The sequence below is a fragment of the Monodon monoceros genome, unplaced genomic scaffold (genome assembly GCF_005190385.1).
Source record: "Monodon monoceros isolate NGI ecotype Baffin Bay Population unplaced genomic scaffold, NGI_Narwhal_1 Super_Scaffold_12, whole genome shotgun sequence".
Taxonomy (NCBI): Eukaryota; Metazoa; Chordata; class Mammalia; order Artiodactyla; family Monodontidae; genus Monodon; species Monodon monoceros.
Genome location: NW_021703768.1, coordinates 59,113,573 through 59,136,570, shown reverse-complemented (window position 1 = coordinate 59,136,570; position 22,998 = coordinate 59,113,573). Strand labels below are relative to the sequence as shown.

The window sequence follows — 22,998 nt, the reverse complement described above, 5'->3', positions numbered from 1 at the left end:
ATCAGGCAGCATCTTGGCCTAGAGATAACTTCCCAGTAGCTGAAGGCAAGGGCCAGATCTCTCCTTAGGGCAAAGTTAATGCCTCACTACACAGATGGTATATGAATAAAATGGGGCAAATGTGGATTCCTTGCACTATATTCTCTCATACACAAAGACCTTCTTCAGGAATAACCATTGTTGCTTTCTAAAAACAAAAACATGTTTTGATTGGTTTTGATGCAAATTTGACTGTTCTAACAAGGACCCAAAATAACATTGGTTCAAAGAAGATAAAAGTCAGTTTCTCTGTCACGTAAAGTTCCAAGCTACTTTGGAAATTTCAACTGCCCACAAAACTGTAAGGTGCCCAGGATGGTTGGAAATAGCCATGTGGTTGGCAGTGTTTGGGGGAGGGATTATTCCCCCCATTCACAAGATGTTGCCCTCATTCACATTTCAAGACGGTTGTCTATATCTTCATTAAGAGAAGGGTTTTATTTACCCTTAAAGACATAACCCAGAAGTTACCAACATCATTTATGCTTATATTTCACTGGCCAGAACTTACCTTTGTGGTTGGGAAGTGTAGTTCTAGTTAGATACCACCTACCCAGCTGATAATTCAGCTATCAAAGAATAAGAGATTGGCCTAGTGATTCACTTTTAATTGATTTATTATTTCAATCAGAAAAGTTAAAAGCAGTGTTTTGATGTAGGAGCCAAAAAAAATTACGGAAGAAATTCATTTTGTAAGTAATGAAAAATAAAATATATTGATATACCTTTATTAGTATTTTGTGATAAACTTAATTTTTTCCTTGATCTTTGTTTTCTTCCTCTTTTAACCAGACTATCCTTTGTGGCATGGGGGAGTTGCATATTGAGATAATTCATGACCGAATCAAGAGGGAATATGGACTGGAAACCTATCTAGGGCCCCTCCAGGTGGCATACCGAGAGACCATCCTAAATTCAGTTCGTGCTACAGGTAAAAAATACAACATTTCGAATTCACAGCATTTAGAATTCGCTGGTTCTGTTGCTCTCTTTTTCTCCAGGACCTGTTTTCTGAATCTCTTAGTTTAGTTGCATAAGGCAGGGTTCATAGTCACTAGTGTCTTCCATCAGTGGGGACAGGTTTTATGTGTGTGTTTTCTTGATTTTTAGCATTTGTTTGTTTTAGACACAGCTCTATTTCATTACAACTCATTTATTACATATATTGGCTGAGCCACTCATGAAGCAGGTGTGCAGTGGGATCAGCCATTGAAGTAGACAGCTCATCCCAGTCCTCACTACCAGAAGGAGTATAACAATTTGAAGTTGGTGTATCAGTTTTACTCCATAAAGTGAGTGGAAATGTTGGGTGGGGAAGGTAGAATTAGATGAAGGTAGTCAAACTTCCACTTGTAAGATAAATAAGTACTAGTGATATGATATATGACATGATAAAGATGATTAATACTGCTGTACGTTATAAATGGAAGTTAAGAGAGTAAAACCTAAGAGTTCTCATCACAAAGAAAAATTTTTTTTCTGTTTAATGTTGTGTCTAGATGAGATGATGGATGTTCACTAAACTTTCTGTGGTAATCGTTTCATGATCTGTGTAACTTAAATCATGTTGTATACCTTAAACTCCTGCAGTGCTGTATGCCAATTATATCTCAATAAAGTAAGACATAAAATTTTAAAATAGAGTGGAAAATAATTTCCACTATTTAATAAGTATGGTATTAATAAGTATGGTAATCCTGTGCTGATGGTATTCTTAGGAAAGTGTACTTTTTATATTTCTGTCCCAAAATGTAAGAATGCATGATTTTTCTACATATGATAATTTCAATTTGGTTCCCTTAAACAAAAGAACATGACAATCATTCCTATCCCCCCCCCCCCCAAGGAGAAAACATGGACAGGTTTGTGAAAAAATATAGAAAAGATATGTTTAGGATAACTAGGAACTTTTAAGCAACTCAGCGATTTGTAAAAAGGCCAGATGGTTATTTTTCATTGAAACTTGAAAAATTAAACAAGCAGGATATAGGGGCAAATGACATGATGATTTCTCTTTCTGGACTTTATATCTGGAAAAACCAAAAATTCTGGGAAAATATAAATAACATCTTTTAAATTAATGTCTGAGATGGTTAGAATGTAATGGAAATTTCTAGAGGCCAAAAAGGAAACTGGAGCAGGAATCTTGGAAAATAAGCCAGCACCTAAGCCACTAGCTATCTTGGAGAAATCTGTGGTAATGTCTAACCTAGAACTTGAGGGCCACATCCTCATGGAAATAATGAGGAAAATCTTCTCCATAAAAGAAGAGGACAAGGAAACTTGTCTGACTGACTGTGGGGCAAAGGGGCAAAATTTCTGAGAATTTGTAACTGTAGGCTTCTGATAGCATTTTCAGCCTAAATTCATAGAACCAGTTTGACCTGAAAAACTCCAAACAGAGAAGAATTTAGTGTAAAGTGCTTATGGATTGGTAATATACCAAGGAACCTGGAGAAAACAAACGTAGGGCCTCTTTAGATAAATGTATCCTCAATCCAGGCCTCAAAGAAAATCCCACAAAGGAATATGAACTCACAATTAAAAAAATTTTTCTTTAATAAATTTACCTATCTATTTATTTTTAGCTCTGTTGGGTTTTCGTTGCGCGTGGGCTTTCTCTAGTTGCAGCGAGTGGGGGCTACTCTTCGTTGCGGTGCGCGGGCTTCTCATTGCTGTGGCTTCTCTTTGTTGCGGAGCATGGGCTCTAGGTGCATGAGCTTCAGTAGTTGTGGCACGTGGGCTCAGTAGTTGTGGCTTGAGGGCTCAGTAGTTGTGGCACACGGGCTTAGTTGCTCCGCGGCATGTGGGATCTTCCCTGACCAGGGCTTGAACCCATGTCCCCTGCATTGGCAAGCGGATTCTTACCCACACTGCCACCTGGGAAGCCCCCCACCCCCGCAAAAAAATTTTTATTTATTTATTTATAATCATAAAACCTTGAGCAAAGGCACAAGGAGCAAAAAAGGCAGCAGAAACAATAAACATCACAGGCAGACCAGCAAAGGCTTCTGATACTAGAATTATCATATGCTGAGTATAAAATAAGTATTATTTTTGAAGAAATAAAGGGGATAGAAAGTATTAGTAAGAAATAGGAGACTATCAAAAATAAGCAAGCAACAGAACATCATGTTATCTGAGAAAGAAAGGAAATGCTCAAAAAAATAATGGGGATGTGTCATAAGGGCACAGGAACCAACCCAAAGAGGATCCACTGGCTAAATCTGGGTTAATTTGAACTCCAAAATAATTACGAACAATAATCATAGACCACTGAGAAAAAGTTGGAACTCATGAGTCCATACTGATGATAGATCAACAAGAAGAAGAGACTCTTCTTCCTTACACTGAAGTGCCAAATGCTGACTGTTAGATGTTGAGGAGGAGGGCTGGAATAAGAAATTGTCATCTTGTAATATGGTGAATGCTTAATATTGAGTACATTGTTGAGCAGCATATTTGCATGGTCTTCAAGTGTCTCGCTCTAGATTGCTTATTAGTTACAAGGTGAAAACTAGTAACCAGATGCTGCAGCAATCAGACCACACCCTGACTGGACAGTCAGATCACTAATGATCACATCACTGACGAGGAGCAGATTACATTTGTGTACATCTAGAAAATTATCAAAATGTACAGACATTAAAGAAGACCTAAGTTAAATGGAAAACCATACTATTCATAGATAAGAAGACTAAATATCATGAACATACCAGTTCTACCCAAAGAACTGTATCAGACATTAATACTTATTATAAAGCCATAGTCATTATGACACAAATCAAGCTAAGAATAGACAAATATACCAGTGGAACAAACCAGAAAGCCTAGAAACAGACTCATATCTATGTGGAAATTGGATTTACATCAGTGATATTGCAGCTCAGTGAGAAAGGGTGGACTGATATTCAATAAAGGGGCCTGGGATAATTATTCATATGGAAAAAGCTTTAGATTCCTACCTCATACTGTATACAAAAGTCAATTCCAGGTGAATTTAAAAGCCTAAATATGAAAGAAGAGTTGGAAATCTCCCTTTGAGCACAAAAGAATAAAGAGAATAAAAGCTAATATATGCAAAAAAGAAAAAAAAGAAAACCCCAAAACTTTATGAAAGGGAAACCTTCGAATTTTTGGAAGACAATATAGAATTGTTTTACTAACCAGATAAGGTTGAAACTATGAACTAAAAGATTACTAAAGTTGATATTATTGAAATTAAGAATTTATTCAAATACACTATAAAGAAAGCAAAAAGACAAGCCAAAAGCTGAGAGAAGATATTTGCCTCATATAAAACTGACAGATTAGTATCCAGAATATATGTAAAGACCTTCAAAAGATCATTAAAAACATGACAACCAACCAAGTAGAAAAGTGAGCAAAAAAGATTGAACAGACATTTCACAAAAGAGGATACCCCAAAGGCCCGTGAACATAAAAGATTCTCAATCTCAGTAATGATTAGGATCATGCAAGTTAAAAGGACAAGATGGCATTTTATACCAACAAAATTGGCAAGAATGCAGATCTGACAATGCCAAGTGTTGGTGAGATGTTTTATGGAAAGTTTTACAGAAACTTCTGGTGGGAGTGTAAATTATATAACCACTATGAAAACAGTTTGGCAACTTTCTTATGAAGTTGACTATGTGCAGACCTTACTACTCAGCAGTTCCACTAGTAGGTATATGCCCTAGAGAAAACCTTACACATGTACATTGAGAGACAGATACAAGAACCTTCATAATAACATTGTAACAAAACAAAACTTTAGGTGAAAAAAATCCAAATATTTGTGGACATAGTGGATAAATTGTACTCTGTTCATATAACAGAATACTATATAACAGTGAAAAAGAATGTACTACATCACCAGGTGTCAGCCCAGATGACCCACAAATGTGAAGCAGAAAAAAGCAAGTTGCTGAATACATGCAGTATAATAACATTCAAAACAAAGCAGAAGTAAACTATATTGTTTAGGGATACCTGCATCTGTGATACAACTCTAAAGAAAATCATATGAATGTTTAAATACAACATCATGATAGTGGTTGTTTCTTCAGAAGGCTTCTAGTTTACTGGTAATGTTCTGTTTCTTTAGTAGTATTAGGTTTCATGAATGTTCATTTTGTTTTTAGGTTATGAATGTTCACTTTGGTTTTAGGTTATGCATGTATTTTTAAGTATAAAATATTTCATAATATAAAAGTTAGTTTTATATTTCATAATATAAAAGGAATTATGAAGAGGAATTATAGAGCATAATTAGTTCTTAGTTTTGAATTTGGGCCATGAGTCACTGTGTTCCATGGTCACTCACATAAATACAGCATAGTTTTGTCTCAGTAAAATCTTGGAGATTGGTGATGTTGCTGAAAGCTCAACTTCTCTGTATACTGGTGCCAAATCAAATCTCAGAGACACAGTTTTGGGTGAAGTAGAAAAGGATAGCCTTATTACTTTGCCAGGCAAAGGGGGACACAGCAGGCTCCTGCCTTGAAAAACTATGTGTCCCAACCTGGGAGGATTTGATGACGGTTTTATAACAGTGGTTCAGAGGTGGGGTCTCTGACAACATCAGGGTGTACACAGGGCTTTCACTCCCTTCATCTCATCTCAGGTGGTCTCCTAATCTTGAGGAGCTTCTCTGGTCCCTTTAATCTTGCTTCAGGTGGCTTCTTGGCTGCTTCCTCCCTTGATTAGCAACTGTTCAAATCTGCCCTTTGGAACTAAGGAAAGTCATGGAGACTGGAGTCTTGCCTTCAAGAAATGGGGGACAAAAGGGCCTCCATGCCTCGGAGCCCCACAGGGCCCCACTCGGTTTCACTGACAGCTATTGGTTGTTAGCTAATGAGGGAGTCTATTTTCATTTTTACAAATAGATAACTAGTTTTGGGGGAAGAATCATAAACATTAAATGTTGGGCTGGCCAAAAAGTTCATTCGGGGAACTTCCCTGGTGGTGCAAGTGGATAAGACACTGTACTCCCAATGCAGGGGAACCAGGTTTGATCCTTGGTCAGGGAGCTAGATCCCACATGCATGCCACAACTGAGAGTTTGCATGCCACAACTAAGGAGCCGGTGAGCCGCAGCTAAGGAGCCTGCCTGCCACAACTGAGACCCAGTGCAACCAAATAAATACTAAAAAAAAAAAAAAGTTCGTTGGGTTTTTCCATACCAGCTTATGGAAAAACCCAAACGAACTTTTTGGCCAAACCCAATACATAAAGTATTGCTGGAAGAGTGTATGAAATTTAAGTTTGTTGGCTGGCATGGTGAAGCCTTTTAATTTTCATTAGATAACCGTTTGTACTGTTTTACTTTTAAATAAAAATTTTGTATTTAGAAGAATATCAGTCACATAAGAAATGTTTAAAAGTGTAATCTGCATAACAAAATTTGTGCGATCACCTGCCTCAACACACCCTAACACTGAAGTAATTTTTGTTTTTTTTTTAAATTTTTTGGCTGTGCTAGGTCTTCATTGCTGCACGCGGGCTTTCTCTAGTTGTGGCGAGCAGGGGCTACTCTTCGTTGTGGTGCACAGGCTTCTCATTGCAGTGGCTTCTCTTGTTGCGGAACACGGGCTCTAGGCATGCAGGCTTCAGTAGTTGCAGCACGTGGGCTCAGTAGTTGAGGACGTGGGCCCTAGAATGCAAGGGCTTCAGTAGTTGTGGAGCATGGGCTCAGTAGTTATGGCTCACGGGCTCTAGAGCGCAGGCTCAGTAGTTGTGGCACACAGGCTTAGTGCTCCACGGCGTGTGGGATCTTCCCAGACTATGGATCGAACCGTGTCCCCTGTGTTGGCAGGTGGATTCTTTTTTTTTTTAACATCTTTATTGGAGTATAATTGCTTTACAATGGCATGTTAGTTTCTGCTTTAAAACAAAGTGAATCAGCTATATATCCCCATATCTCCTCCCCCTTGCATCTCCCTCCCACTCTCCCTATCCCATCCCTCTAGGTGGTCACAAAGCACTGAGCTAATCTCCCTGTGCTATGCGGCTGCTTCCCACTAGCTATCTGTTTTACATTTGGTAGTGCATATATGTCAGTGCTACTGTCTCCCTTCGTCCCACCTTACCCTTCCCCCTCCCCATGTCCTCAAGTCCATTCTCTATGTCTGCGTCTTTATTCCTCTCCTGCCCCTAGGTTCTTCAGAACCATTTTATTTTATTTTTTTTAGATTCCATATATATGTGTTAGCATACGGTATTTGTTTTTCTCTTTCTGACTTACTTCACTCTGTATGACAGTCTCTAGGTCCATCCACCTCACTACAAATAACTCAATTTCGTTTCTTTTTATGGCTGAGTAATATTCCATTGTATATATGTGGGCAGGCGGATTTGTAACCACTGCACCACCAGGGAAGTCCTAAAGCAATATTAATAGGTGATTCAGAGCAGGTTTTTTTTTTGGCCGTACACGGGCCTCTCACTGTTGTGGCCTCTCCCGTTGTGGAGCACAGGCTCCGGACGCGCAGGCCCAGCGACCATGGCTCATGGGCCCAGCCGCTCCGTGGCATGTGGGATCCTCCCGGACCGGGACACGAATCCATGTCTCCTGCATCGGCAGGCAGACTCTCAACCACAGTGCCACCAGGGAAGCCCCAGAGCAGGTTTTTAACGTTGGTAAACACAGAAGCAGATGCTTTTTTTTTTTTTTTAAATTATTTTTTGCTGCATCTGGTCTTAGTTGCGGCACGCCAGGATATTTTGTTGTGGCATGCGGGCTCCAGAGTGTGTGGGCTCTGTAGTTGCAGCACATGGGCTTGGGTTTAGTTGCCCCAACACATGTGGGATCTTAGTTCCCCGACCAAGGATCGAACACGCATCCCCTGCATTGGAAGGTGGATTCTTAACCACTGGACAACCAGGAAAGTCCCAGCAGATGCTTTCTTGGTAGAACTGTTTACTCTGACATTTTTATACTGTATTTAGTGTCATTGTTGATATTTTCGTCCGCTTTACCTTCCATGAGACCTTGAACTTGCTGACTGTAATTTTGCCAGTTGTGGTACCTTGACATCTTTCTGGAACAAATCTCTGAGGTACTGTATTCGATTTGTTTACAGATACCTTAGATAGAACTTTAGGAGACAGACGGCATCTTGTGACTGTAGAACTGGAAGCAAAATCACTGGAAACATCATCTCTTCTGCCAGTCATCGAGTATGCAGCAAGTGTTGCCGAAGACCTTTCTCAGGCCTCGCGAGAGGCCATTGAAAATGGCCTTCACAGTGCGTGCCTCCAAGGTAAGGTACTCCAATCAGAGTATGCATTAATATCACTCAACGATTTAATCCCTCCTGATATTAGAAATTGTTTCATTCTTCTCTTCTAACTTTGATGGTGTTTTCTCCCTATCTCTTCCCATCACGCATATGTCATACCTTTATAGTTGCCCCACAGCCTTGGATATTGTTTTGTTTTTTTCAGTCTTTTGTTCACTTTGCTTTTCAGTTTTGGAGGTTTCTACTGATATATTTTCTAACTCAGCTGTGTCCCATCTAAGACCATCAGTGGGCTTCTTCCTTTCTGTTACAGTGTTTTTCATCTGAAGCATTTCTTTCTGGTTCTTTCTTAGGACTTCTGTCTCTCTGCTGTCATGCCCATCTGTTCTTGCATGCCCTTTACTTTACCTATTTAAGCCCTTAGCATATTAGTCATAGTTGTTTATATTCTCAGTCTGATCATTCAATGTCCCTGCCACATCTGGTTCTGATGCTTGCTTTCTGTATTCAAATTCAAATTGTGCTTTTTGCCTTTCAATATGCCTTATAAGTTTTTCTTTTATTTTTTATATAGCAGGCTCTTATTAGTTATCTATTTTATACATATTAGTGCATATATATCAATCCCAATCTCCCAGTTCATCCCATAATTTTTTCTTGATAGCCAGAAGTGATGTACTGGGTAAGGGACTGCTATAAACCGGCCTTTAGTAATGTGGTGGTGAGGTAAAGGAGAGGGGAAGCATCTGTAGTCCCAGGATTAGGTCTCAGTCTTCTAGTCAGCCTGTGCCTTTGGACTCGGAGCTGCACAAGTGTTTCTCAGTTTTTTTCACCCCCCTTAGGTGGGACAGGATGGCTAGAGTAGACTGGAATTGGGTACTTCCCTCAAGTCAGTTAGTCTCTGATAATACCCCTGCAGGTTTTGCTCTAATTAACTAGTTTCCCCTGTGGGCAGGCCTTGTTAAGAATAGAGTGCCTTGGAGTATTTCAGAATGGATTCTTTTCCCCTCCCCCTGAATCTCTGATATTTACTGTGAGAACCTGCCTGAGCTCACAAAATTATGCCCCTCTCCATCCCCAAGACTGGGCCCCCCTGGAGTTTTTAACTCTGACTTGGCTACAATGAGCCTCAAGCAGTTCATCAATTACAGATCAGGTGTGACTGCCCGCACTCACCTGTCTCTCCAGTCTTGGGGACAGTGGTTTGCCCTTTGTCCTCCCATCTCTTACCAATTCAATAAGAATTGTTGCTTTTTACTTATTATTTACAACAAAGTGATGACTTCAAAGCTCCTTTACCAGAACTGGAAACTAGAAGTTCTCTGCCTATCTCTTTACACATTTCGTTTACCCCTCACTGTAATACTGAGTCCTAATAAAATCTTTTCCCCCTTACCTAGGACCATTGCTTGGATCCCCAATTCAAGATGTAGCAATTACTTTACATTCATTGGTAATTCATCCCGGTACCTCCACAGCTATGATTTCTGCCTGTGTCTCAAGATGCCTACAAAAGGTATAGAAGTGTCCTAATCCTTTTTGCTTTAAGGTGACTCTCTGGACAGTAGTGAACCACTAGTCCACAGACAGCTGTGCTCGCAGTGCCTGACCGTGTGTCTTTGTATCCTGAGCCTTATAGTCAAGAGTTTTTACCATGGAGAATCTTTGATTTCTTAATCATCAGGGTTTTATTCAAAAGAGGATCTAAGAAATTACTGTTTAACACAGATAGTTATTAAATATCCTCCGATTTTGGCAAAGAGGCAAGTTTTTTTAAGTGGTGTCTCTGCTTTCCCCATCCCAGATGCAGCCATAAGAGGCAAGCTTGGTAGATTTGAGTAAAAGACATATCTGGGGTCAGCTTGGCCCAAAATGGATTATAATCTAAAGGACATTGAAGGTCTAATATTGGTTCCAATGTTGGAGTTCATGTTTGTTCTAGTAAGATTAATCAAGGATCATTGAAATCAGATAAGTCCTGTTGAATAACAGATCAAATAAGCATTTTTCCTTCTCAGAGCATAAAGCAGTCTGGTCTTCTGTGTTTACCTGGGGGTATGTCCTTGAGTGCCTTGCCCCAGTAATCTACCAGAGCTGGATTAACCCCCAGGGCCTTAGTGTGCTGAATGCTGATTCCATGCATTCTTCTCAGTATGGGAATACTATAGTTTTGTTGGTGACTGATTTTGCATTAAAACGCTTGCCTTTTATAATCATTTTCTAATGTTTTGGATTGTGGTTGAGACCTGATTTTCTATAGTCTTATTTGAATCCATAATTATAAAGTTAAATACCCTAAGCCCCTGACTTAGGAAGGCTGAACTTTAATGGCTCCTTCATGTAAGTTCAAATTCATACCTCTTAAAAAGTTTTTGAAAACAAAAAAAAGTTTTTGATTAAAAGAAAAAACACTACACTTTCAAAAATAAAATTGTTTAAATATTGTTTGCCTAAGCATATAGTTAGAAATATTACCTGTAAAGTGGTCATGATTAAATTGTTGAGAACATTTACCTTCCAGTAATTCTTAGTTTTTCCCGACATTGGTTTTAGTTTTGAAATAATGGTAACCTGAAAGATGATACGTTTCTAAATTAACCCCAAGCCCCAGTATATGGGCCAGTCCTTCAAAATCTAATATGCCTTGGTTAGCCTTTTTATTAAGATCATAGTAGAGAACAAGAATTAACTTTATGGGGCTTACACTTAATCTTTTAATTCATTACTTTAAATACTACTAATGAAATACTGTGGCCCTTGTTAAACTTCATCTAGTGGGGAAGCTCCTTCTCTCTCTGAGGAGTTAATGACGCTTCGTATATTTATTGAGCCACTGGTGGTGTGCTTCTAGTGCACCAGGCACTGAGAGGGGGGCACAGATGGGATGCATACATTTTTCTTGACCTAAAGGAGCTTATGATTTAGAAGGGAAATAAATAGCCAAATAGCCAGAATATTAGATAGAATGGACTGAGATCCATGAAAGCTGAGACATGGGGAATTGGGGCAGGGTTCTTGGAAAGAAGTTTATGTTGCCGAAACTCAGCCTCTTCACCGGTGCCGAACAGAAACGCAGAGACAGGGTTTTGGGTGAAGTAGAAGAGAGTAGCTTTTATTGCTTTGCCAGGCAAAGGGGGCCACAGAGGGCTAACGCCCTCAAGACTGTGTGATCCACCCTGGAGGGGTTATGAGGAGTTTTATAGTGTTCAAGGAGCAGGGTGTGATCAGCTCGTGGACAATTCTGGGATTGGTTGGCATCAAGGTGAAGTTTCAAGCATCATCAATCAGCCTTCTGGTTTCAACCAGTCTAGGGTCTATGTGCTTGTGGTCAGCAGTTTTCCTCTGGCAGGGGTCTGCTTCCTGTACAAACGACTTAGGAATGTGTGTCAGGCCTTTATATCTTTCAGGGAACTGGGAGTTCGGTGATTCTGCCATGTGGCAGCATTATAGTCTAAATTGTTACCAGTTCTCTAGCCCAAAAGCTGTTCTTTGTTTCTGCATCTTCACATTTCCCAATCATTAACTCCTGAGTCAGCATTTTATTTCAAAACACAACAGGGGCTTGTACATGGTTTCATTAATTGTTGAGCTGTGATGTTTTGGAAGATTTGGGCACAGTGGGCAGCATTCCAGACAAGGGGAGATTAAAGAAGGCAGGGCCAGGCTTTAGAGAAACCTTTAAAAACTACATCTAGAAGTTTGAGATTTGTTTTGAGAACAGTGGTGAATAAAGTTTTTGAAGAGAGCAGTATAATCATTAGAATACAGAAGGGACTGGAGTAGGGAAAAGAGTCTAGGACAGGGAATGGACTAGGTCTGAACCAGGATACCAGCAACAGGAGTGGAAATCTTACAGCTTACTTGTGGAAAAAGGGAAATCAAAGATGCATATCCTGGTGAACTGAAGAGTAGTGATGCCATCAACAGAAAGAGGAAAAAGCAGACAGGAGTGTTTGGAAAAGAAAATGATGAGTTCCGTTTGGGGCATATTGGGTTGCTATAAGATATTTAGACACTATCCCAGAGCAGACCAGCGGAGTACAAGGCTGGAGCACTCAGACTGTGGCTTGGATAAAGTTTAGAATTTTTGAGGAAGCTATGTAGAAGCTGTTCTTGATGCTCTGTAACTAGGCAATGTTGCCAAGGAAAAGGCTGTGAAAAGAAAAGAGGACTAAGGACAGACCCACAAGCACAGTACTTCCTGTTCAGTTACATAGAACTCAGTCCTTTCCTTAGTTGTAGCATTTTTTCTCTTTAATTTTTAACCTTTTCCCACTCCATTATGTTGTTCTAAGAGACATTGCGTGAAGTGGCACAAAGCTTTTGGTAAGAATTGCAAAAATACAGAGGATATATTTAGTTGTTTGCTGTTGACTGTCATTGTTTTTTAGTAATGTTTTCATTCAAGGACTATTACTTTTTCTATAGTTGAGTTGTTTCGGTTGATAGTGATTTTAAAGGCTTAATCTGCTGTGAAGAACTGAGATTATGTTTTTACTCTATATGTGTGCTATGTTTTTTGAAATTTCTATGATAAAGAGAATATACTGCCGGCCATTTTTCATGATCGTGAAAGTAGGAGGCAGGGGTCGGGGGGAGGGAGGTGGTGGTGAGGTATCGAGGACAGAAGAGCATTACTTGACAATATAGGCGAAGATACTGCCTGGTCCTAAGTGAGTGGTGGCAGGTGAGCAGAGAGAGATGATCAGCCATAGCCAAATAAAGGTGAGGGGTGCATTCCAGAGCCCTAGCTCTTTTATCTGGTTTCTGCTGCTAAGTCTAAGTTTATTACAACTGAGTAAGTTGTAATAAAGACCAAAGTACACTGCTCATCCCACCTGACAACCAAACAAAGGCTTAGAATTTATAGGAAATTGTTATTTTTTAACTCTGGCAGGCTGGAGAAGTAAGTGAGTTAGCTTTTAAAAGCAAACCCATCAGTGGTTACGGTGCTCGCAAACGCCCTCCAAAATCCGTTTAGCAATTGGCCTGATGGAATGATGCTCTAAAGACAGCGTCTGACTAGGACCCCAGTAAGTCTATACCTCTGCTTTCGTCCACTTCCTATTTGCCCTATGCTGTTTTAGCTTTTTATAGTTTCCGTGCTCTTTCCTTTCCATGTGCTTATTCTTCTTGGCCTTTGTTATCTGTTCAGAATTTTAGATTTCAGTCTGTTTCAAATAGAAGAGAATGTGTTTCTACTAACTTACTGTGTTTTTAGCTCTCTCCTTTATTTCCCTCCTGCTTGCCCTGACTTGTAGCATGGACTATAACTATAGGTATCAAAAACAAAAGAAGAGGTTTAAATATGAAGAAATAAGTCTTTGAAGGGGGAAAACCATTTTGTTTCCCTCTGTCTCTGGGCACATGTTCACAGGTACTCTACATAATGAGATTTTGCCAAGCATTCCCTTGCAACACACCATACAAGAGGTCTCAGACATGCTACTGTCATGCATGTACAAGCAAATATTGAAATTTTGGACTTCTTATAGAGTGTTAAAGCAGGCTTATGTCTTTTTGCTAGAGGCTAAGATTATGAACAGTATTTAAATTTTTATGAGTCTTCCCTTCATAACAGAAATTTGATCTGCAGTTTAAGGAAGAGGAGTTAATATTCTTTAATTTCTTTAGGCTCTGAAGAAAGCTGATAAGCAAATTTTGGAGCCCCTGATGAATCTTGAGGTTACAGTGACTAGAGATTACCTCAGTCCTGTCCTAGCAGATCTAGCACAAAGAAGAGGGAACATTCAGGAAATCCAGACTCGTCAGGACAACAAAGTTGTTATTGGATTTGTTCCCTTAGCAGAAATTATGGTAGGTACTTTGTGACTAAATTTACATACTTTACGTAAATTGCTGGAGAAATCCAGGGGATTATGGCAGCATGGGGGGGGGCAGGGTGTCCCTTTCCATTCCTCTACAGAGGTTGAGGTGTGCTGTACCAAAATGTGTCACCAGCCTAAATGACCATTTTTCCATCCCAAGCACTTATCTTACTTCTGTTGCCGGCTTTGAGGCAGTTTCATTCTCCTCCCCACCAGCCTCTGCTGCTAGGACAGGCACCTGAGTGCCAGCAGAGTCTTTTTTACCATTTGGGACCAAGGAATACTTCTGAAGCATACCCACACTACTGGTTTTCTGTCATCCCCAATACTTACCAAATTTTTCCTGATAATGGTCAAAGGTTCTGCAGGAAGAGACTTGAGGCTTAACTGACTTAAAATTATTTTAATTAGGGTTATTCAACTGTGCTTCGAACGTTAACATCAGGCTCAGCCACCTTTGCCTTAGAGCTGTCTGATTATCAAGCCATGAATCCTCAAGACCAAAGCACACTGCTCAGCCAGAGAAGTGGCTTGTCCTAAGTCCTTGGAGAGAAACTCAGGAGTACCTACCTACTTCATTTTCCGTAAGAACAACTGGAAAGGTAGAACTTGAAACAGACAGTGGCACTTGGTGCTGCCCATTCTATTTTATAGAATGAGAAACGTGCTTTGATGTTGAAGGTTAACGCACCTGAATTGTATTGTGTATCTAGGAAGTTACTACTGTCGGTAGTCAAGATTCAGTCTTTTGGGATATACTGAGTGATAGATATCATGAGGTTTTTGGTTGGCTGATTTTAAGCTGCGCTCACAGGAAAGATGTCAGTCTTCTATGTATAACGTATAATAAGATGGAGGTTCAATCAATAAAAAGATTTTATTCAAAAACATGATTTTTAAAATCAAGCTGATTGTGGTACAGATGATTGTGGGCATTTTCCCCTATTTTTCTTTTGTTTCAGCTCATTTTTACATTCTGTCCTCGTGGTCACAATATCCAGTAAAGACAGGTTCTGCAGCTATTCCTCGTCTGTATGACAGGTAAAGTACAAACAAAGATGTTTTAGATTGATATAACTCATCTCCATCTTAAGGAACTTAATAGCTCAAATCAGAATCACTAAACCATACCACTAATTATTGAAAAAAGAGATTCATAATGGAGTTCTAAGTTACAGCAAAATTTAATATATCTATAAAACAGTTTAAAGTCCAAGCATATCTTCTCCTGATAGGTACTGGAAATAGTTCCCAATTCCTAATTAAATCACAGCCTCTTAGGTGACATACATAAATCTGTCTTACCTGAGCATTCTGCAGCGGTGAATTGTTAGTCTCCTGTAGGCATCCTCTAGGCCTCTGACGTCTTTGTGACTCCAGAGTCTCTCACCAACAGCACTTGCCCGAGGCCTAAAATTTAAACCACGTGTGCCCCAATGTACTTTTCTATTTTCTTAAATAAGCAAACCACATGCTTGGGGAAGTTCCTAGTGGTGTCCTACTTGGGTACAGAAGGAAAACTCAGACACCTTAATTCAAATGTTATCACTTAAATTCCATACCATAATCTTGGAGTAAGGTTAGTTGCATCCACATACTCTCCCCATAGACAAGCTTCTCCACCAATGACAAGTTTTTTCTGTTCCTGAGAACCTAGATTAAAATCATTGATGCAAAGTTAGGTAGTTGCAACTTGAGGCCTATATAGAGAGGCAATGCTGAGTTGTTATCTTAGGGCAACATTTCTCTCCTTTGTTAAGCAGGACCTTGGGAGATGTTCATGGCTGTGGCACAAAAAAAGGGGGCCAACTTTATTGCCACGGCTGACCCCACGGTTCACATAGTATTTGTTAGCATATGTTAACTAATGTGGCAGTCTGGTAGTAAAGATACCATTTTATTAAAGAGACTATCTGTAGTAATTATGACTTCTTGATTCTCAGAAAATGCTTTTTAGAGATTTTTAGAGAAACAGTTATGTCAATTCCTAATAGACCTACAGTTTTGAAACTCTTTTAAACAGCAAAATACTATTCCTCAAAGGAAATTTTATATTAAAGTCTGGTGCACAAAAATGGACAAAGTAGAACTGTTCTTAATGAAGGGGGTTTGAGAGTCTGGAGCCCCACCACTCAGACATGCCCACCCCCAAGGATGCCTCCTCAGAACCTGGAAGCCACTGAACAGGACGGGATCCCTGCTTAGGTGTCTTGCATTGGTAGAGGCAGCTCAGAGTAGGAGATACAAGGTTAATGCAGTCAGGCATCTTTAAATGCATAGTGATAACAAGTCTTATCAGTGAAAATGGAGAGAAAAATCTAAGGGAATCTACTTTGAAGTTCTTTCATTTAGGGAAGAATGTGGTTTCTTTCACAGAGTTTAAAATGATATTGTAGTTGGTCTGTTTAAGTACACACAAACAAAATCAAGGGTCAGACATAAAAGGGAGGATAGTTGGTAGATGCTACCTAGGTAAGGATTCCCTGGAGGGAGGGTAGGGAAAAAAACCTATCAAGTAATGATGGTTGCTTCACTTACCCTCAAAACTAAGAGGGTCCACGGCATAGTATTTTTTCCAGTCTTGTCCATAACTGATCCAGTCTAAGTACCAAGGAGCAGAAAGGATCACAGGGAAGCCAGCTTCTGTAACTTTACTTTGTTCCCGAGTATAGTCCTCCACTTTCCACACTTGAATTACTGTGCCTGGTGTGAGCTATTAAAGTCACAAATCACAATATATATTATTAGGTCTCGCAACTACAGTAGATGAAAGTAAAAGTCCAAGGCATTGTAGCGAAGAAAATAACTTTTAAGATCCTTGAAAAAAGCAGCATTTCCTTTTTTCCCTTTCTCCTTAGAATTAATATCAAATGCTATTTGTTGTAGGGACTTAGAAGTTTCATCAACCTTAAGGTTGGATATTTAACCTTTGTCTACATATGATACCATATAGGTGTAATGAATTAAAGGTTTTCATCCCATTTCTACCACACTATTGTACTTACTTTGGAACTCTGAGGATGCCACCAACCCTTCTGGAAAGATAATACTAGTATCTGGTCTTGCAAATTCTCGGTTGCCCCCAAAGGAAAATAAAGAATTCTGAGTATGTCAGAGAAATGCCATTTAAAATAAAAAGTGTACATTGACAATTTTACTTAAAACAAAACTCTCTTAACAGCAGTAAAGACTTATTTATCTGTTTGTTCTGCCCTTCTGAAAAAAGGAACGATCTTCAGAGTACTTCAATTTGTGATTAAAAATGAGATGGAGGGGGAGGAGGGGAGATGGGGGGGAGACGAGGAGGAGGCGGCGCTGAAGAATGAAGTAAATGGAAGAAATCAGATCAATACCATTATCATTGGTCTCAGTGTTACAGCTCAAATGGAAAGGTAAACTCGTTTCCCCAGCATTACAGGGAAGCTTCATTAGGGTTCCTTCCATCCAAGGAAGTATTAAGTCTCTCATATTATCAAAACCAAATGCAGTCTTAATACTTCTCACCTTGCTTGCATCATCAAAAACTTCTTGCCAGACTATGGAGCTCTTGTTTATGGCTGAAATCATATCCAAAACCCTACCATTGAAAAAATTACAGTTATTTCAGATCACAAGCTTACCAATATGTGTAAAGAATGCACGTTTTTATCCCAAGAACTCCCAACACTGAGAGGTGCCTCTCAGCATAACACAGCTTTACAGCAGAACTAGCTAAAGCTGGGTGGCGACCCATGTGGTTCCTTCTTTCTAGCACGGGGCTCAGAACCTGACAGCAGAGGGGTTCAACAGTCAATTGCAGAATGAATGAGCTAAGCATACCCCAAAGAAAGGAAGATGGGACAACTCCTAGGGAAGTGTATAAATAGCAATCTTTGTAATTTCATGGGTATCTTAGAATAAAAGAAACTAGAAACTAGCCTGTGACATCACCTAAATAACTTCCAACAGTGTTGACAATCAATTCACAAATATTTCCTGATGTTCAGACAATGGCAGGTGCTCTGCAGGATAAAAAAATTAGACTGTATCACACAAAAAGCTGAACAGGAAAAGGCTAGAATCTGGGCTTGCTCAGTGCAGGAGTTGGCAAGCTATAGCCTGCAGCCTATTTTTGTATGGCTCTTGAGCTGAGAATGGTTTTTACACTTGTAAAGCATTGTTTAAAAAATAAGAGTATGCACAAAAAAAAAAGTATGCAACCACATGTGCCCGACGAAATCTCTCATTTATTGTCTGGCCCTTCAGAGAACAAGTTTACTGCTCCCTAGCATAGAGCAGCACTGTCTACTAGAACTTGATGCAGTGATGGAAATGTTCTATATATGCACTTTCCAGTATGGTAGCCACTAGCCTCATCTAGCTGTTGAACACCTGAAATGTGGCTAATGTGACTGAGGACCTGAATTTTTAATTTTCTTCAATTCTAATTTAAATACAAACAGCCACATGTGACTGTGGCTACCACACGAGACAGCACAGATATAAAGTAAAAGAAATGCTCCGGCGTTGACAAAAAGGACTGAATTCCAGGGGATGGATGGTGACGAAGACTTCGCAGGGCAGCCAGGGCTCTGAGCTGAGTTCTTAGAACAGATGACTGTTATCCTGTGTTTCAACAGTTACTGCAAAAGGATCAGAGTCACCATGTTATTGATTTAAAGAAAATAGTGGCTATTGCTCCCTCCTTTATGATTTTTCATCTATATTTTGTGTAACAAAGAATATAACATCTATACTTTGGCAAGGAGTGGAGAGAAAATGAAAAATAAAGTAGTACTAAATAACAGCTTAAGCTTTTACAAAAGGCATTGATGAAATAAAAACAGAAGTAGGCTTTAAAGTAACTTACACTTGCATATAGAAAGATTCTAGTTTCTTAAAATTTCTGCCAAAGCCTTTGTCCCTCATGAAATCCTGGATTTCTGGATTGGATGCCCTTAAACAAAAAGTGATCAAAATTTCATTAAAAGTTCAATATGCCCAATCTTTTTCTTTTTTTTTTTTTTTTGGCCGCATGGCACATGGAATCTTAGTTCCCCGACCAGGGATTGAACCCACGCACCTTTCAGTGGAAGCGCAGAGTCTTAACCCCTGGACTGCCAGGGAAGTCCCTGCCCAATCTTTTTAAAGCAGCATATATCCCTAACATCTTATACACATGTAAAACTATTAAATTTTGTAGAGTAAAATAAACCTAAAAACTTAATTATAAGTTATCTTAGCTTTCCAGTGCAAATAATTTTCTAGAAGCCGATTTCCTATAAAAATGGTTTTCCCTAACCTCCCACCTCTCTCCTCCATCTGAGGCTATTTGCAAAGAGGACTTTTACTTGAAAAATCTCTCCCACTTAATCATTACCCTCTTTCACCAAAGCTATTCTTGTTCACTCTTTAGTCTTTTTTTTTAATTCCCATTTCCTTCTGCATCTTAATTCTCCTTCCTAAAAGCTTTTACTTTGTCATACCACCCATATGGACATTCTACAGAAATCCACCATCTCACGAGTTGTGTTGCCAAGTTAAAACCGTACAGAGATGTTACCCCAAATCTTCCCTTTTCATGTGGAGACCTCTACACCTACTTCAGATACAAGTTTTTAGAAATAGGTGGGTTTTAACAAATTTTCATACCAACAATCAAAATCTACTTCATCTCCTCCCAAATGAATGAATTCATCCGGAAACACGGTACTAATTTCTTTGAAAAATTTAGACAGGAAGCTGTAAGTTGTATTCCAAATAGGGTTTATAGGTCCAAAAGCCCCAGATGGATCTTTTCCATTATAACATGGAGTCAGGAGGTCTTTCTGGCCTGGAAGGAAACATAGAGAATCTTTTCTAAAGAAGTATTTCAGTCACAAAGACACGGCTTTGCACGTGATTATATTATTTTGTTGAAGCCAAAAGAGATTTTATACAGAAAAAGATAAATGTGTTTACTAAGAGTTATTATGATAATTTCTTCCAAATAAGAATTGTTTCCTGAATACTATCCCTGTACACCTCTTTTGTTTCCCTTTCCATCAGCCTCTGAGATTTTACCCATTTCAAATATTATCTCAAATATTAATGACTCCCAAATCTAAACCTTGCCCCAATCCTTTTGTCTCGAGCTTCAAAACATATTTCAGAGTCCCTGCTGGACACAATTAGATATCCTAGCTTCACTTCAAATATAATCTAACAAAAACCAAATGCTCTTTCCCAAGATCCTTCTGTAGCTTCTCCTGATTTTCACATTCTGGTAAATGAGACACCATCCTCCTAAGTCTCTTGTCCCTCGCCTCCTGGAGTCGGTCAGTTACCCAAGTTCTGTGGGTTGTATTTCCAGAATGTGTCTCAGTTCTGTATATTATTTTCCATCCCTGCTATCACCATTCTGGTCTAGGACCTTCAATCTCCTCCCCCTTCCAATCTGTCACTTTCACATAGGATTCCCTTTAGTGTGGCTCCCATCATGTCACTCTTCTACTCTGTAACTTTCACGGGCTTCCATGTGTCCTGATGAATCCCACATTCCTCACCCAAGCCCTCTACACTACTTTTTCAGACTCATTTCCCACTGTACTCCATGTCTATTCTAATAATACTTATTGCACAATTATAAATGCTAGGTGTGGTGCTGTGTGCTTTACATTCATTCTGTAATCTTCAAAAAAAAAAATTACATGATAGCTACTGCTAATACTCCCATTTTAGAGATGGGAAAACTGAGGATGAGATGTTCTGACTTGCCCAAGGTCACTCAGTTTATAAACGCCAGAAGCAGGATTCAAGTCCAGGCAATCTAGCTCCAGAGCCAGTTCTTAAGCACCCGACAGTACAACTACTGTCTGGTGCACTGTGCTCCAGCTAAATTGCCTCTCCTGTTATTCCCTCTACCAGAAACATGAATATATTCTTTGATCTCTCAAAAGCATTTTAAGTGTTACTTCATTCATGTAATGTTTAATTCACTCATGCATTCTACTTGTTGTAATCATTTCTTGTTTTCCTTTATCCCTTGTGTTTATACTTTAGGCAATGCCTAGATAGTGACTTGCTCACAACAGACACATAATAGTTACTGAATTACAACTATCAATAGTTTGCACAAGCTTTGTGCAAATCACAAGTAAGAACAAAATGAGCAAACACCAAGTCATGAGATGCAGGACCTCAAATGTTCATTTTCTGCAACTCACAAAACACGCTCCTTACCTGCTCCCCAAGACTGCGTATGTCCAGGGCTATCAAATTCTGGCACGATCCGAATCCCTCGTAATCGGGCATATTCAATCACCATACGGACATCGTTTGGAGTATAAACGTGAGACGAAGAATAGCTTCCCTGTAAAAGCCATATTTCTTAAAATTAAAATGTATGAACTGTTTACAGCTCTGTTTGTACTTCAGTATCTGCTGGCAGATTATTCAATTATTACAAAGTATAAAATAGTCTTATGTGATGTTGGATGACTCATTTAAATTATTTGTTTACTGTATCTTATCAATAAGCTCTCAGCACACTTTGGGCTAATTCCAGATTTACTGATAGGACTGTCTCTCTCTCCCAGCACCTCGTTTCAGCAATGTCTACCGTCAGGCTGTTTCAACCTCATGTAACTGTATGACAAAACAGAAATGTTTGAAGTGAAAATTCTGAATACACTACTGCCCTTGTCAGTTTTAGGATCAAAATTCACACATTATTACAAAGCATAGCTGTTGTCTTTCAAAGTCACTTTAATTACTGTCAGCTTTAAAAATTCCCCGAGATGCTCTGATAAGTGACCTGTTTTTTGTTTTTAAAGATTACCCTTGGTCCTACTATAGGTCCTTGAAAAATTAGAACTCAATATTGGTGGTAACTAAACATAAAGGTCCATTAAAGGTGTTACCATGGCACATTTCTCAAGGTATAAATATATAAATATAAATAAATGCTTAACTTCTAAAAAGTAGTCTTGCCCTACCCCCATCCTCAACATCAAATTTGTATTGAATCAAGACTAGATCTAACTACCAGTTTACAGTAAATACAGGAGACAGAAGAACATATTGACACTGGGAATGCAACCAGCAAAACCCAGACTGTGGGAAACTATAGGACAAACTGAGCTTAGTTTCCTCAATGAAAATAATAAATTATAAGAAAAAAGAGATGGGCAGGGATGGGCAGCTATATATAAAAGAGAACAGACAGGGCTTCCCTGGTGGCGCAGTGGTTGAGAGTCCGCCTGCCGATGCAGGGGACGCGCGTTCGTGCCCCGGTCTGGGAGGATCCCACATGCCGCAGAGCAGCTAAACCCGTGAACTGTGGATGCTGAGCCTGCGCTCCGCAACGGGAGAGGCCACGGCAGTGAGAGGCCCGCGTACCGCAAAAAAAAAAAAAAAAAAAGAACAGACATATTAACTGACCACAATGTATGGACCTTATTTGCATCCAAATGCAAATAAATTTTTTTTTTTTTAAAGAAAAAGGCACTTGGGGAAACATGAATAATGACTGGCTAGCTGGATTATTGCTATTTTCTTAGCTGTGATAACGAACTAAAACTTTTTAAACAGGCCTTTTTACCAGTAAGATATGATGTCTGGGATTACCTTCAAAATAATGGAGGGGGTATAGGTGATACAAGACTGGCCATTACTTGATTACTGAGGCTGACTGATAAGGAAATGGGAATTCATTAAATTCTACTTCTGTATATGTTTGAAATTTTCCATATTAAAAGCAAACAACAACAGGAGTGCTGCTAGGATTTCAACCTAAACTACATCAAAACCTTGGAGAAAGTTCTGGAATTGTGGCCAGAGGACAAAATTTAGGGTCTTGGCTCTGCCTCTTCCTAACTACAACTTTGGATGAGACATACAGCTTCTGTTGGCTGTCAGTGACTAGC

The 22,998-nt window shown here is 39.4% G+C and overlaps 2 protein-coding genes across 6 annotated transcripts in view; one reads left to right on the top strand and one right to left on the bottom strand.

Annotated features, from left to right (window-relative positions):
* The window catches only part of GFM2 (G elongation factor mitochondrial 2), a 46,387-nt gene extending 31,386 nt beyond the window's left edge, over window positions 1-15,001 (top strand). For 3 of the 5 annotated variants that reach the window (XM_029216408.1, XM_029216410.1, XM_029216411.1), the window contains 5 exons: window positions 832-970; window positions 8,127-8,306; window positions 9,686-9,801; window positions 13,920-14,102; window positions 14,525-15,001. In XM_029216408.1, the coding sequence (XP_029072241.1) occupies window positions 832-970; window positions 8,127-8,306; window positions 9,686-9,801; window positions 13,920-14,102; window positions 14,525-14,653 (747 nt within the window). In that variant the 3' untranslated portion in view covers window positions 14,654-15,001. Of the gene's footprint in view, window positions 1-831; window positions 971-8,126; window positions 8,307-9,685; window positions 9,802-13,182; window positions 13,828-13,919; window positions 14,103-14,524 lie in introns of those variants that run through there. The other 2 variants (XR_003792631.1, XM_029216409.1) reach the window with 2 other exon arrangements.
* A 68-nt stretch (window positions 15,002-15,069) lies between these two features.
* The window catches only part of HEXB (hexosaminidase subunit beta), a 35,555-nt gene continuing 27,626 nt past the window's right edge, over window positions 15,070-22,998 (bottom strand). Inside the window, exons 7-14 of the mRNA XM_029216412.1 lie at window positions 21,314-21,443; window positions 19,745-19,925; window positions 18,963-19,049; window positions 17,618-17,690; window positions 16,652-16,826; window positions 15,676-15,766; window positions 15,419-15,523; window positions 15,070-15,143 (exon numbers count right to left, since the gene is read on the bottom strand). Coding sequence (XP_029072245.1) covers window positions 15,083-15,143; window positions 15,419-15,523; window positions 15,676-15,766; window positions 16,652-16,826; window positions 17,618-17,690; window positions 18,963-19,049; window positions 19,745-19,925; window positions 21,314-21,443 — 903 coding nt within the window. The 3' untranslated portion in view covers window positions 15,070-15,082. The remainder of the gene's footprint in view (window positions 15,144-15,418; window positions 15,524-15,675; window positions 15,767-16,651; window positions 16,827-17,617; window positions 17,691-18,962; window positions 19,050-19,744; window positions 19,926-21,313; window positions 21,444-22,998) is intronic.